Source organism: Cyprinodon variegatus, unplaced genomic scaffold, assembly GCF_000732505.1.
Source record: "Cyprinodon variegatus isolate N-32 unplaced genomic scaffold, C_variegatus-1.0 Scaffold41, whole genome shotgun sequence".
In the NCBI taxonomy this organism is placed as follows: Eukaryota; Metazoa; Chordata; class Actinopteri; order Cyprinodontiformes; family Cyprinodontidae; genus Cyprinodon; species Cyprinodon variegatus.
Window position 1 is genome coordinate 1870921 of NW_015150494.1, and position 16215 is coordinate 1887135.

A 16215-nucleotide genomic window follows, 5' to 3' on the forward strand; every position below is an offset into this window, starting at 1 on the left:
TCCTCGTTTTCCCGCCACTTTGGTTGAAATTTGAATTTTTCCACATTCTTTAGCCTTTTCTCCGGCTCAAGCTTCTTTACTGAAGCATTAATGCCACGATTATCAAATTTAATGAATTTTAATGCCAATTAAGGCCTTAATTTAAAAAATAAAAATAATAATTCAATGATTTTTAATGATTTTTAATGACCCGCGGAAACCCTGTAATAGGATAGTTAAAAAGGAAGAAAAGAAAACACCTACATGAGAGCATTTTGGAAACCCCAGCATCAGGGGGGCTGTCACCCAGTGATGGAGAACCCATAGCAAACATCATAGGAGGTGGGCTGTCTGAGATCTGAAAAACTTTATAACATCCAGTAGGTGGAGCTGTAGAGGTTAAAAAGAGGGTTAAATTAGATGGTAGAAACACTTAAAAGAGGAACAAACTGAATCACAGTAGGCAAACAAGGAGCACATCAAATGAAAGTGTGATGATGGGGCAGACGGTATTTGAGTGAATTTGCTTGAAGCTTCTGTACGTGGACGTAACGTTTGATGTTTCACCTGTCGTGTCAGTGCTGTTCTCCCAGCTGGAGTCCCGATCACGTTCTTCTTCAAACAGATTGGCTCCGAAGGCGGCTTTCAGGAGCATGTCAGAGAGCCTGCCGGTGCTGAGGGATCTGAACATTTGAAGCAGATTAGACACGTTGCTGTGCGACATGTTTTCTGATGAATGATTATTCCAAATGGGGTTTTCAGTTTAGGGACATCTCATTGTTTCTTTAATTTTTTAAATCAAAATGTTTTCAAACAGCGCTCTACCTCTTAAAGGGACCCTTTTTATTGGCCGACTTCCTGCTGATGTTATTGTTGAAAGCAGGAGATTGATCAAGGACTTGCAGGTTTGACATTGTCCTGGTTCGGTTTGGCTTCCTGGGTTGAACATTTTCCTGTAAAAGGAAAAAAGAAAAAGAGTTTTAATAACTTTTCCAACACAGTATTTGAACCGAGCAATAAGAAGTTGCCTTTTTTAGGAGTAACTCAAGTAATTTGAGAAAGACTTGGAGACATTTAGTCAGGGATCAGATCCAAAAAATAAATTCAGCTCTGCTCGACGATTCTTAGAAAGTGGAAGATTTTATTTTTTACTATGATACATAAAAACACACTTTCTCTAGCCAGAAGGTGTGTCTATTAAGATAAATTAGATTAATGTTAGAAACATATGTTTGGATGCATAAATTAGCACAAACCCGTGAGCTCTTCAATTTCTGCTTTATTTCAAACATCTAACGACAAAAACGTAGCATAGAGAAGCATCTTTTTTCTTTTATGTAATAATCCTTAATAAAAACAGACATGTGCCACGAAAGAGGACTGATGGGTGGATGTTGGGAAAGTGGTTGAAATGGATAAAATGATGTGCATTATTTTGGGAAATTAGCTGACCTTGTGGCTTGCGGTGACCTGTCCATCAGGGGAAGCAGTCAGCTGTCCAGTTCTTGTGCTGACGGGGAGAGTCTGCTCAGAGGCCTTAGGGGTCATTCCAACTAAAGCAAAAAGTATCAAATAACTCTTATTATATCATTATCTTTATTAGATGAAGCCTCTTTTCCCCTCCCAATCTTCATGATGAGCGTCAGGTTGTCAGACTGGGAAGATTTTATCAGTCAATGAGCCGAGGAATCACAAATTAGTTCTGTCGCCACGTATTCGATCTTTCCCACCCAAAAAGAGGGAGCAAGGTTTGTGTTTTTGAGCTATTAAACATCCCCTCTAAACAAAATGCCCCTGCTATTGTGTTGTTTTTTTTGCACCTACCCAGTTTAATCTTTATTCTTCCTACAAAACAAGGTAAAATGTGTTCATTGCAGTTAAATACATTAGTTTGAGAAGAAATGTCACAAATGAAATGCTCTTCAAACTCTAAATTCAAAGAAATAACATGAAGTGATAACCCCACTTATTCCAAATAAAGATGGGATAGATTCCTTGATTATTTTCACTCCTGTTTTGCTGGTATGCATTCCAAGTGTATCCTCGGGTGTACAGCATATGGAGTGCATTTTGTTTGGATATTTAGCAATGCAATTTAGCATGTTTTTTAAATAAAAATAAAAAAAAAAGAAATCCAGAAATAAAACACTGAAAAAAGTAAAAAAAAAAAGAAAAAATAGTTTTTTAAAATAATTATGCTGTTTTCTCAAATATTTTCATTTCAAGCAATTCTTAAAATTAGTTTTTCATATCAAATTTTTATTTTATTTTTATATACAGATTTTATATTTTTGACCTTTTTTCCTTAAATTGCTGTTTTTTTAGATGAGGTTTTCCATATTACATTCTTTTAAAATTGTTTAACAGATCACGTTTTGTTGACTTTAAGCCCAATACAGTTTCTTGCTCTTGACACAAGTATTTACCAATAAAAATGTTGCTTTTAACATCTATGCAGACCAAGTGAAATGCATCTTAGCTCATAACTCGAGAGATTAGCACGCCACCAGAAAGTAAAGAGTGCGATCTGTAAAACACAATTTAAAAATAATGCAATATGTTAAACTCAATCAGAAAAACAGAAATAAAAAAAACATAAAATCTGTATAGAAAAGTTTAATTAGATAATATAATGTATGTTTATTTATTTAAAAATATATACCGGTGTATATATATTTGAAAAAAGAAAGAAAAAGTAAAAAACAAAATAGCAAAGTTACTCAAAAAACCTTTTTTATTACATTTTTAAAAGTTTCATTTCTAGATTGCATTTTTAAAAATTCCATTTACAATAATAATGGATTAGATTAGATTAGATTAGATGAGCTTTAATGATCTCACAGCAGAGAAATTCACTGGTCACATATTGGCATAGTAATTAAAGAAGGTGCAAAGAAGGAGGAAAAGGTGCATTAAGAATAGACAAGCAGTTAAATTCCCTCTATAGGCACACAGTTGTCATTCCAAGGTTTGATAACTAACAACATGAAAGACATGCTATCTGCCATCTCTGAAAATGGCTCGTAATACAGGAAGAAAACAAGACAGGAATCTGATTGGCTACCTGGTGGGGAGGACTGTTGTGGTTGCGCTCCTCCTTTTGCCAGCTTTGGGACGTTTGAAACAACACCTGGACACGAAGCTCTACGGCGTCCACACTGCAGGGGCGCCACACTGACTGGGTGCAGGTTCTGCGCCATACGATGGTAGTTGTGAATCTGGGTTGGGACTGGAATGGGGACCGATGGGCTGCAGCCATTTAAGGTAACGGGACTGCTGGGTGTGATAAAAAAGGATTGTGAGGTTAGACTGATTTAAGGACTGATTTAACACTTATAAATAAAAACAAATGAAGAAAGATCGAGACCTGCACATTTTAATTTTACCTAACAGGCTTAGAGGGAGAATGCAGCAGGGAAGGAGGTAATGTTGTCCTTCTCAAGGATGCAGAACCTCGCCTGGTCAGCTGAGACCTCCTGAAAGGATTGTTAGAATAAACATGCGTAATGGTTCCAGACGATAACAAATTCAATTTTAAGTCAAATGCGTGAGCAATGAGGGTGACTCACCCATTGTTTTTCAAGCATATTTCAGTGGGTGACCCATCTTCCAACTCACTTATGTAATCCGCTAAAAAACAGAAGACAAAACAAAAGGAACAGATCAAATCAGACCAGCAGAGGGGAAAAAAAGGTGAAATTGATAAACTAATATATGAACTCATGGATGCTCACCTGTCATACTGGAAAGCTCAGCTGGCACCATGACGTAATCTTCAACACACGGCGGTGGGCTTCTCCTGCCTCGAGTGGCTTTGGCTTTGCACTGCAACCCAGTGGTTTGGTGTGTCGGCAAGCTCGGCTCTTTGGCCTCAAGCTGGTGAAGTTCTCCATCGGAATGCTGAGAAATAATTAAAAAAAATTAAAAAGGGGCACAAATATATTTGCCCAAATTTTGCTTTACTGGACCTGACAGAGAAATGTTGTCTGATCACAGAGAGAAGATCACATCTTTTTTTAATTGTGCGACAACAGCCTTTGGTGTGGATGTTGTTACTAAGAGGAAGCTATTTGCTACCTTCTGCTGTCTTTCATGCTCAATATATGATGCCACTTGTGGGGCCTTACACATAAGAGTGTGTAATTTTAATATTATTAAATGTTAACATTAAATTTGAGGCTTGTAGCCCAGAAAAAAATGTTAAAGCATATCTTTGCTTTATTGAATAAGCAAAGGCTGCATGAATAGCTTTGACTGACCAGGCCCCACCCCTGAATACATATGCAAACTAGTTTAATTAGGCAAAAGGCTTCAAGTCCAATTAACCTTGCTAATGGTGTAAATAGCACAAACATTGCAAATAAGATGGTTATATGTTGACTGAAATGTTTTATACTAACAACTAAAAAAGCAGAATGATGTTAGGTTAAATTGAAGCGAGGTTGTCTCCATCATTTTTTGAGGTGTGTTATAATATTTTATTAGACTTTTCAGATTCATTGTTCAGGTTTGAACTAGATCTGCAACTAATGATATTTTTTCTAATCGATAACATGTCAATTATTTTTTCGATGAATCGACCAATAATTGGTTAGCAAAAGGTTCCTTTAAGAAGATTTTTTGCAGAATTAAACAAAGTTAAACGAAAGGAGTTCCGGGTAGAACATATTAACAAATGAAAATATTTTTATTTTTTTTTTTACCTTAAATGCAAAAAGTGTATATCAAATTCATAAACAAAATATACAATTACTGCTCTGAGTGGATTTTCTCTGTCAGCTAAAGGTAAGATTTAGTCTCTATACTCCAGTTAAAGATTATTCGATTACTAAATTAGCTGATGATTATTTCAATAATCGAAATATAACGATTAATCCGATAGTATCAGTCCTAGTTTAAATAACAACAGATCAAACTACTAAAAAAAAAGGTGGGCTCAGTGCTAATTATGAGTAATTAGTCATATCTTTGAGGATTAGGGGGAGTTTTAAGACTTTGTGGTTTGTTGTTGTCGGTTGAAAATGTTTGGGCTGATTTCAGCAAACTTTCATGCCAAGTTTATTTTCCCAAGTCTTGTGTGAAACGTTGCATCGCAGGGAGTTGTTCTTTTGGGCCTTTGGAATAAAATTCATAGTCACATTAAATCAGAGCTTCAAGTATCATATTGGACACATCTGTTGCATCTGAGTTTTGTATGCAGATAAAAATAAAACATTTTGCGACATGGCAACTTCTCTATTTTGAGCTGTGCCTTTAGAAGAAACGGAAAGTAAAGGAATAAACCAGAGACACTTCGATATATTCATTTATTACTACAGATACCTATAATCAATAATGGGGAGGATTTCACTTTTTTGGAAGATTCTTTACAACAGCTTCTGTTTTTGCAGGAATCATTTTATTTTTCCCACGAACAATCAAATATTACGTTTTCAATGTTCTTTTTTGTTTCTGCATTTTAAATCTTTTTTTTCCTACTTGCTTTGATTCTGCTTTATTTCCTATATTTTAATCATGTAAAGCACTTTGCATTGTCTTTATACTGAATTGTGCAACACAAATAAATTTGCCTTGCCTAATTCATCCAGAAACCATAAAAAGAAATTTCACTGTAAGGTTGCAGCTGTAGAACATCTCTGATCAGCGCTTCTCTGATAACCACAGGGAAATAAAAGCATCTCATGTGTTTCTAAAAAGCAAATTTTACTCAATACCACATTTTACAACGACATTTCTGTCCAACACAGAACATACTTGAGGCGAGGCGAGCTGAGATGTGGAGGAGCTGCTGCAAGAGCTGCCTGAGCCAGAATTGGTGTAGGAGATCACAGGGGAGGGTGAACCTGTCAAAAAACACAGACATGCTTGTGTTAGCAGAGCTTCGCTGCTGCCAAAACAGAGGGTGATGGTTTGAAAAGCATGATACGCACATTTTTTACTCTGCGAACTCGACTCCAGGAAAGGATGGTGGAAGAACTCCTCTGCAATTGTAAAAAAATTGCATATAACACTTTTGATAATTAAAGAATAACTACGAGAGCTTAAAAAGGCGTAACCTTACCAAAACTCATACGCGTTTTGTGATTCCTCTGTAGAAGCCCCAAAAGCAAGTTTCTCAGGTTTGCTGAAGTTTCTTTAGGGATCCTACAAAAAAATTAAAAGCAATTATTAGTTTATTTTACTTCACAGCATACACTAATTAACTCATAAAACGGGAATTGTAAAGCCAGCCAAGCCAGTAAAAAGCAATGCAGTGACAAGATTTATACAATATAACCTGCAGTGATTTAAACATATCAAGCCTTATAAAAATTGTTTTCTGAATATGTGCAAGAAATTCTTTCTCTAATTAATGTCTTCAGCACAAAAGCTGTCGGCAGCATGACGCAGGCTGTGCCTATGTGTACGCTGAGCTATGTGGGTCATGTGGAAAAAGATCGCCGCACAGACCATTAGCTGGCATCTCAGAGCGGGTTATATATAGAGGGAGAAGAAAACAAACTATGCCTCCTCATAGAAAAACACAGTCTATCTTATCATGGAGCTTAATCATTGCATAAGATAAGCATGGCTGTGAGCCATAGACTGGTTAGTAAAGGACAGCGTTCACAAAGTAAGCAAACAGCCCATAAATCCATCTGGATAAGTTCCAGGTTTGGGTTCTTCAGTTTTAAAAAAAACAACAACAAAAAAAACTTTTACTTTTTTTTTTTTATATTCTGAAAATATTGTATCTGGTTTAATATTTCTACATAAAAAAAAATGTGGAATTCAATAGATCATGCAGAACTTTCTAGACCTGATGGATCCCATCAGCTGTCTGTATCAGTTTCTTCCACATCAGGACTATTTTTAGTGCTGCGGTAGGGCTTATTAACTGACTTCTAAATATATCTGTGGCAGTGTGTGTGAGACTTGCAACTATCTAAACCTGGGGCACATATGCACACCGGACTGTTATTCATTAGCAAATGGAGTGTGGATGTGGCAGAGTTTCCAGTAATGCCGGCTCCTATCGTCTTTCCCGTGCATTGTGTTTGTGCACCCATCGGTGTAGGGGAGGGAAGGTCAGGAAGACGTGCTCTAACCTGGGTAACACAGTTTCGTTGCTTTCATAGAAGAGGCGGAGCTCCTGTGGTGAGCTGGCCTGAGCAGAAAGAAAAAATAACAAGACTTAATTCAAAAATAAAAGCACGGATAGAAAGCAATAGGTTGCTATGTGATATTGGGAGACAACACAATGCGACAAACACAATGCAATATTGTGGGATTTCTTCCATTTCAAGATACCATACATTTCCAACTTAAGTCTAGATTTTTAACAACATTTTTCTTACATTAAAAATCTAACCTTTTTTCATGCGAAAGCTTATAAATGGATGTTTTTCTCCCTTAGGTTTCTTAGAGCAAAACCCAAATGGCATAAATTGCCTTCAAAAACTAACTTTTATCCCTAATTATTCCCTGTGAGAGGTGGAAATCGTTTCAAGGATAACCGCAGCTGAGATGTGAAACATGCTTGTATGATGATCATATTTAACAGGATATAAGGAAAATATAACTAACAAAATGTTTGCAGTGGTATTATACCATGAGATAGTTTATCATATACTAATAACTGATGTCATTTTAACCTATGGAAGACAAAGGAGTGCATTGGGGGGAAAAAAAAACAAAACAAAAAAAAAACACATATTCCACAAGTTAAATCTTTTATCAATAAAATGTATTAATTGCCCAGCCCTTACTAGGACTAAATGCAGATAAAAAAACAAAACAAAAAAGATATCTCTCTGAGCACATTTGAAATACTTCTTATTGTTACTAATCCAAATGTAAAACCAACAAAACAAAATTTTTTTTTCTAATTATAAAGCGACATTTTAGCAAAGTATTTTCCAAAGAAAATTATCTTTAAAAAAAACACCTTTTTTAATTTAACCAGACCTTAAAACAATCGGAAAATCAATGAAACACTAGAAAAAAAGAATAAATCACTTAATCATATTACTTAAACATTTCATTTTTCATTTAGCAGACCTCTACGTGCTGTTTACCAAGTTGCTTTATTTTCTTTTTGTATCTTGCATTTACTTTCTATTAGTGCTGTCAATCGATTAAATTTTTTTAATCGCGATTAATCGCATCAATGCCTGAGTTAACTCGCGATTAATCGCATTTTAATCGCAAATTTTTTTTCTGATTGAAAATCATTTAAATACTCTCGATGACATACAAAAAATACATACAGGCTAGGTTTGTGCCAATGTTCTTTTCTTAAAATAAAAAGAGGTCACAGACACTGATTTATGCCATAGAAACATATGGCAAGAAGATGGGGAGGCATGTAGCAAAAAATAACAAATATGTAGCCAAAAAAAAGGCCCTGAAAACAGGCTGATGTAAAAGACAGTCTTTACAGTTAATACAGTCTTTTGAACAAAGACAAGCATTTTACCCTACTGCTATAAAATGTAGTACAGTTAACATTAGATGTTAATTAACCAAGATAATAATGAACAATTTTCAATCAATACAGCAAAATCAATAGACCGACATCACTAGATGGAGGTAGTCTATGCTCTAGAAAGTTACTTTTCAGCCTCTTAACAAAAATGAGAACACACACACCCACCGACCCACACACAGACACACCCACCCACACACGATACCGACCTGTGGCGTACACAGACAGCAAGAGTGCCATAGCAGATTCCATTTCACCTCAGTAATCTGTTTTCTCAGCGTATTTCAGGTTGCTACTAGTCACCAGACACTCAACTTGTTTGTTGGTGGTGGGGCTTAAAGAAAAGGCACTAGCGCTACCCAGTGTATGAGCGTCTTTTTTCCTTGAGGAGCTCCGCTCTCGAAGCCTATGGAAAACGCATACACTGGGGGAAAATAGCCCCGCCTTCCCGCAGGCTGCAGCGGGATGTACTTGGAAAATTGTACCATAAAACCACATAGCGTTAATCTCACGTTAAAAAAATTATCGCCGTTAAAATGGCCTCGCGTTAACGCGATAATAACGCGATAATTTTGACAGCACTACTTTCTATAGCTGCTTTTCTTTAAAGGTATACTATGCAACCGGTGTTGATTTTCCAGTGAGGCTCCCCCCAGAGGGCGAAAGTAAAAGTGCACTGTTGTAAATATGCTCAGCTGTTCTCCTGGTTTCTCCGTCAAGCCAGGCGCGGTTGTTTTGAGCTTAGCAGACAGGCGAACGCAACGAATCACTATGTCTACTGCGGTAAGTGATTATTTTGTTCCAATTTTCGAGTTTGAAAATTTCGCTGGTTTTCATACATTATTTGTTATGCATGTGCTTTCGCTGTTTTCTCGCTGGTTCCGTCATGATAACTGCACAAATATTACCCCTGCGCTAGCAACGAGCATGCCTTTCACTGGGGGCGTGTAGCAGTTCTCGCCGTAAAGCAAGACAGACTCTCGCGATGCGCGAGACTTCTGGGCCTGTGGGTGCGGACCGAGGGCTCCTGCAATTGCAAGTACGGTATTTCCCCTCCAGACCACCAGGGCGGCCGAGAAAACGTTTGTTCGACCTGAAATGACTCATTTAATCATCCAAAACGTTATGGAACACACTAATTAACTGAAAAATGTTGCATAGTATGCCTTTAAACTGGGTAACTAAGTTTCAGCTTGTGTATTAGATATTGTATTTCCTTCAAAAACAAAGTTCCTTTTAAAAATGAATTCCATTTAAAAAAACAAAAACAAACTTCTGATTTAAAAAACAAAGTCTACATTTCCACTGTGGAAAAGTCCGCTACAAAACAGTGTTTATCTCTGCTGATAGCGTCCATCGCAAAAATCCTTTTCAGGTCCAGAAAGGACTCAGTGAACACTATCAAGATGTACGCTGAATTATTTTAGCATCAACATATTGAGTTTTTCTGGTGTTTTTTCTTATAGGTATAGTACATGACCAGGCCCCTTTAAAGTAGCAACTGTGGGAAAGAAACACAGACATGATGTGTTTAAAGATCCCAGCAGAGACAAACTGGAAGGTTTGCCAACTAAGGCGGCCAGATAAATATCAGACGCAGCAGCTAACTACAGAGTAACCCTTGGACTTAGCACAACCCAATGACCCCCCAGGCAGGAATAGACAATAAACGTCACTATCATACAGGAAAGTGGAACAAAAATAGGTTTGTTTCTAAGCCAAAAAATCTCTCTTACTTATAGTGCAAAACTGCTAAGGACTCCAGAAGAAAAACAAAACTGAGATAAAACTGTGTCTCAGTTACATCAGAGCCAGTCTGTAAATAACAGTTCAAAAGTCTGACGACAGCAGCCCTGTGAACAGAAGAAAGCAATAGGTGGGGTTGTGAAACGCCGTTTATTCTGGGTTCGGAGAAGAGGCTGGTGGTGGCCCTATCCATAAATAAGCCTCATTACTTGGAAGTAGTCAAGCTGCTCCAATATTTTCCATCTTACAACACGGATCCCATAGACATGTTGTTTATCATGTCTGAGTTGAAGAGCATCTCCTTACTTTGTGTATTCTAAGGGAGACATTAGTTACTTAGTTTGCCCTCCATAAGAGCTAAAGTAAAACAATGACAGAGACCTCAGAGAGCTTTAGTAAATAAAGGAGTTTAAATCTATTATCTTGTGTTTATGCGACTTGAGGTTTGACTCACGTGAAAGGGGGCTTTTCCAGTCAGACATTGGTATACAATAGTGCCTATGCTCCACAGATCGGCCTTGGCATCATAGTTTTGGGACATGATGACTTCAGGAGCCTGCAGTCAGACAAACACTGTTCACTGCTTAAGGGCAAAGTGACATTACAACCTGCTGGCACTGGAAAGCAGAGCAATAACTTACCATGTACATGGGCGAGCCACACAGAGTGGCAGCCATGGTGTTTATCTGGAGGTGCCGTGCAAATCCAAAATCAGCTGATGGTTTGATAAAACAAGTGGAGATAAGAGTATCAACAACACCAACATTTAAATCTATTTCTGAAAGATATCTTTGGGTCGATGCTATTACCGATCTTAAAGCTGGTATTTATGGAACTGGACTTGCGCCCTTCTGGGTGGCTGAGTAAAATATTTTGGGGCTTGAGGTCCCTATGGAGGATGCCTTTACTCTGCAGGACTTTCATGGCTTTAGCAATCTGCTGCAGGAACACCCGGATGGTATCCTCACTGAGGGTTCCTTTGGCTGTTAAAGAAGAAAAAGTACAGTATAATTAACAACAAGATATTTGATATTTGGTCTCCATCCCTCCCAACAACATCAGATATTATTTATACCACTGCAGCTCCTGGGATAAGTGATGGCAGTGGCAATGGGGTGAGGTCATACGGCTGCTCCCTGGACCTTCCCAAATGTGAATCAGTATGGCAAGCCGTTTTGGCATTTATTAGAAGAGCTGTCCTCTCTTTTGTTCCATTTGTAGATAAGATTCGTCCTGGTCAAAACTACATTCTAACCATTCAGAACTGTATATCCTATCCTAAGTTATATTTTTACCAGCAAGAATGAAAAAAATCAGGATGCAAAAAATATAATTGTACTATTAAGAATAAACTTTCAGATACCTAGAAATCTTTACAAATTTTAGGTGGCCATTTTAACTTTTATTAGCTTGACTGAATATGTAATCCAAATGTCTCAAATCCATTCCTTCCTAGTAAAAATTAACATTTGAGATATATAAAACAACATTTTTTCGATCTAAAATAAAATTTTCAGATATGTTAAATGTAATTCTTACTATTAGAAATGTAGCCCAACAGATTATGTTTCAAAAGTACATCATCATGGCAAAAAAACAGGACACACAAACCACAAAAAACCATAACAAAAAGGGAGTGTGTGGAATAAACAAGGAATAACTACAGGTATAAAAACATCCAAATCAAAACCTATGAAATTACATGTTATTTAGAGCTATAGATAGTTTTAGCTGCAGATTAGTATTTAGCTTAAACGTTATATTTATCAACACCTGGATCAAAACACCTGTGGTGTATACGCATCAGTGTGCTTGTATTTATAAGGCTTGTTTGACAGGAGGATATGCTCATTGGCAGCTGTGAGGGGTCCAAGATCTATCCGCCCCAAAGAGCCAAAGGCCAACACAGTTTAAATTTATCTTGGTTAAGTTTTTTTTTTAAATAAAGTTAGATTATTCACACACAGACTAATCTAAAAGCTATGGTTAGTCTCATGTAGTCTCTTGTCCCAAAATCCTTCTGTTCCTTTAAAATTTCTAAATAATCCAGGCAACAGTTGCAGATTCCCTAAAAAAATCATAGCAAAATACCTTAATTAAAAAGCTAAAAATGATCTGTTTTATACTTTGTGTTTTAATTCTAAGGAAGGAAAGTAACTGAAAACAAAACAAATAATTGGATGAATTTTCAGCTTTGTGTTGGGGCAGACTTACTTTGAAGATACTCAGCCAGGTCACCTCCATTGCAGTACTGAAAACAAGCCACAGACATGTTTCAACAGAAACCTTGACACTGCGGTACAGTCCTTTTGGAGGTGACATGATTTGCATTTCAACATAAAAAAATAGACCATTCAGCATCAGCACCATTCTTTTCTCTTCTCACCTCCATTATGAGATAAATACATCCTCCCACCTCCTGTTGACACAAAAAGTACAAATGATCAAGACATCTTTTTTCAATACAAATGAAATGAATAATAACTAAAAGATGAATAAATAGACAAAATGAATGTTTTATTCATGGATTGAAATGGGGAATTAATTAAACAGTCTCTTAAAAGCTACACTGAGTGTTATACAACAAGTGACAACACCTCATGTTTTGGAAGGAGCTGACTAGTTTTATTGGCCCGCCACCTAAGAGCTTCTTAACATTCTCTACCAGTATAGGAGCGAACCCAGGAGCTGAAACTAGATCCACCTAATGCAGACGTCCATCTCTGAGCCCCTGAATCATCCAGGACTCTTTCACAGCTTATTTATTGCCCTTACAAGAAAAATAGAAACTGTGGCAGGGGAAGTTATATCCAGAGAGGTAGAAGGGGGTGAAGAGTTTAGGTTGACTGTACGGAATGACATGAGTGAAAAAGCAAGTCATACAACCCAGTTAACACTACTTTGGATGTTGTCACACTTTAAGTCAGGCACAATTGTAAGAACAAAACACCTCATTGCCTGTACTGTTGAAAAAACACATAAAAAACCCTTCAAGACTGCCATTAACTTTGTGCGATGGTGTTTCTCTGCTATGAGGCTACACTCAGGCTGTTTTTATTAGCTATTGTTTGAGTTGTGGCCCCCGCCATCTGTTGGACATTGTAGCAGATCAGCTTAGCCTACAGTCTGCCAGGTGTCAGTAAGGTGATAAGAGGAACGCTCACACAAAGAGGGCAAACTTAGATCCAACAGATGGTTGATGTTGTGTAATATGTTCACCCAGTGCATATGGGTTTAGGTATCAAAGATCGGCAGTCCAATAATCCCAGTAGTCTGAACCAGGGGACTTCAATGCCAGTCCTGGATCTTTAAAACGCATCTCTGGTCAAAACACCAGAATAAGTGCAAGACACCAGCTGGAGGACCGGAGTTAAAGCTCTTCGGACTAAACCATATATCGAGATAAAAGTGGCTTTATAGTTTTAGAAGCATCTCGGATTGATAGCCTCCACTATGGCTTGAGTAGGGATGTAAATCACACCCATCATGGCGATTCAATTCAGTATCAATTTCCTGACACAGCGATTCGATTCTTTTCGATACTCAAGAATACACCACGATTCGATTCGAGTAATTGGTTGATTTATTTTTTTTACATTACAGGCTAGACACTGTATGAAATCTGAAATAAATCATTGAAAGATGTAATATTTTTATGCAATTTATTTGAGAAACAACAGCAAAGTTGTATTTCACCTAGGCTTATGAAAACCTCATTCAATGGAAAATAATAAAGCCTCTGTTATAGATTCTGAAAGGCCTTGCATCAAAAAATACTGCAAGCGGAAAGAGGGTAGTGGCTAAAGGAAGCGAGGTAGGAGGGCAAAATTGGTTTAGCGCCACCGTAGCATGAGAGTCAGAATTACGTCCAGGAGCAAATGGATGAAAATAGACCGGATGCATCAGATCGTCGGCTGTTGGATCGATGCATCGATACAAAACGATTATTATTTACACCTCTAGGCTTGAGGCAGCCATTCTTGCACTGCTTAAGTAAGTGGCAGAACCCATTCAAGGCACAAGTAATCCAAGTCTCCCCCACCAAAAGGGGACACCCAAGAGCACCAGTCTGATCAATCAGATTTATGAATAAATTATTAATAGATCAGTATTAAATAAAATTAAACAGAGTATCTTGTTTAATAACTTTTATCCATTTTTTAAGAAGCCACAAGTAGATAGACACAACAAAAATAGTGACTTGAAGAACTACAGGTATATCGTTAAATGGAATATGATGTGTCACGCCCTGCGATGAACTGGCGACCTGTCTAGGGTGTGCCCTCTCGCCTGTAGACAGCTGGAGATAGGCACCAGCACCCCTCGCTACTCCAACTGGGATAAAGCGCTACAGTAAATGGATGCATGGATGGATGAATGATGTGTCACGTCACACACCATTTAGCTGTGTTGTTCTCTAGTCTCGCGAACAAGTACGTCTATGTGAAATAGCTGCACTCACAGCTTAGCTCCTACCTGCTCAGACGCATCATGAGGCTCTCTTGCTAACAGCATTTTAAAGTTATGAGGTACTTGTTCACTAGAGATGTCACTCTGAAAGGTGATGCCATTTGTTTTTGCATTTCTCCGCTGCAAATATAAGCATTGGAAACAATGGGGGAGATGTGTGGCTGGGGTGGAGGTAGAGAGGTGTTAGCCTGTCACACATCTTGTCTATGGTCTACAGACAGTACTCAATTTAAATGTAAATTTTCACTAAATGCTGCTTTAAGGACAGCATAAACTATGTTCACATGTACATTTCCTGATCAGTGTGAAATGTACATAGACTCAGAAACAAAAACAAATAAATTAATATTATACCGTTAATATGCATGTACGGTAAGTAATAAAGCAGCCGATCGGACTAAATCAATTAGTCAAAACATTCCAGCTATAATATTCTGGCAAATCTCTTGCCACTCAAAGGGGAAATGGGTCATGTTGATGTGTGGTGTATGTTTGCACTCAGGTCAACTTGTCTCATTCAGAATAACTTGATCCTGGATGGCGATTGGATTGTCAGTTATCATAAACCAACCCTCTGGGTCGGATTTCAGTTTCATTTCGATCCTGCATAACCGATCAGAATTTTCTGACAGGCGAGTTTAAATGACGTATTTTAGATCGATCTGCCCCTGAATACAACCAGTTATCTCTATGTAGTATAGATGCTCTGACCTATTTAAAAATATTAATAATTTAACCTGCATTGAATAGGAGTTTTCTATGCAAGAGGATTAGGGCCACTAAAAAAAAAAAAGGTTTACTGAACTGAATTTTAAATATTATTTCAGTTTGATGTGGGGAAAAAAGTCAAGAATTCTGACTTTAATCTCAGAATTCTGGATCTTAATGTAGATGGGCACCATGAAGGAAGAGATGTGGAGCACTCAGCTTCACTGACAACAATGTGAGTTGTTTGGGTGGGCAGTAACAAATAGGTGGAAAATGATGGAATTAGATGAGTTTTTATGTGCCTGAGGGGTCCCCGGTGATGCTATTTCATTAATGGAAGAGCAGAAGGTGATTAAAACAACAGAGCTAGTTAAGTCTCTAAAAAAGACATGGCTATGGCTTGATGCTAATATGCTTGTTAGCTGTTAGAATGTTCTGAGATTAAAGTCAGAATTCTGAGAAAAAAGTCAGAATTCTGAGATTGAAATCTGAATTCTGAGAAAAAATTATGAATTCTGACTTTTTTCTCATATACTGAAATAACATTTAAAAATCTGTTAACTTTTTCAGTGGCTGTAATTCTCATCCATAGTTTTCTTCTTTTGTTTCTCTACGATCATAATAATATCAGAGTTTTAAAGGGGAGATAAAATAGACAAAACTGCTATTTCATTAATGGAAGAGCAGAAGGTGATTAAAACAACAGAGCTAGTTTAGTCTCTAAAACAGACATGGCTATGGCTTGATGCTAATATGTTTGTTATCTGTTAGAATATTCTGAGATTAAAGTCAGAATTCTGAGATTGAAGTCAGAATTCTGAGATTGAAGTCAGAATTCTGAGATT

General features: G+C 37.4%; 1 protein-coding gene across 2 annotated transcripts in view; it reads right to left on the reverse strand.

The window, feature by feature from the left end:
- Positions 1-16215, reverse strand: part of ulk1 (unc-51 like autophagy activating kinase 1) — a 23190-nt gene that overhangs the window by 5515 nt on the left and 1460 nt on the right. The window contains exons 4-20 of one of the 2 annotated variants that reach the window (XM_015370019.1): positions 12579-12611; positions 12407-12443; positions 11002-11175; positions 10834-10907; positions 10647-10748; positions 7068-7126; positions 6041-6123; positions 5910-5960; positions 5734-5822; positions 3714-3879; positions 3549-3609; positions 3366-3455; positions 3044-3252; positions 1432-1532; positions 805-932; positions 547-662; positions 244-369 (exon numbers count right to left, since the gene is read on the reverse strand). In XM_015370019.1, coding sequence (XP_015225505.1) covers positions 244-369; positions 547-662; positions 805-932; positions 1432-1532; positions 3044-3252; positions 3366-3455; positions 3549-3609; positions 3714-3879; positions 5734-5822; positions 5910-5960; positions 6041-6123; positions 7068-7126; positions 10647-10748; positions 10834-10907; positions 11002-11175; positions 12407-12443; positions 12579-12611 — 1699 coding nt within the window. Of the gene's footprint in view, positions 1-243; positions 370-546; positions 663-804; positions 933-1431; positions 1533-3043; positions 3256-3365; positions 3456-3548; positions 3610-3713; positions 3880-5733; positions 5823-5909; positions 5961-6040; positions 6124-7067; positions 7127-10646; positions 10749-10833; positions 10908-11001; positions 11176-12406; positions 12444-12578; positions 12612-16215 lie in introns of both variants that reach the window. The other variant, XM_015370018.1, reaches the window with a different exon arrangement.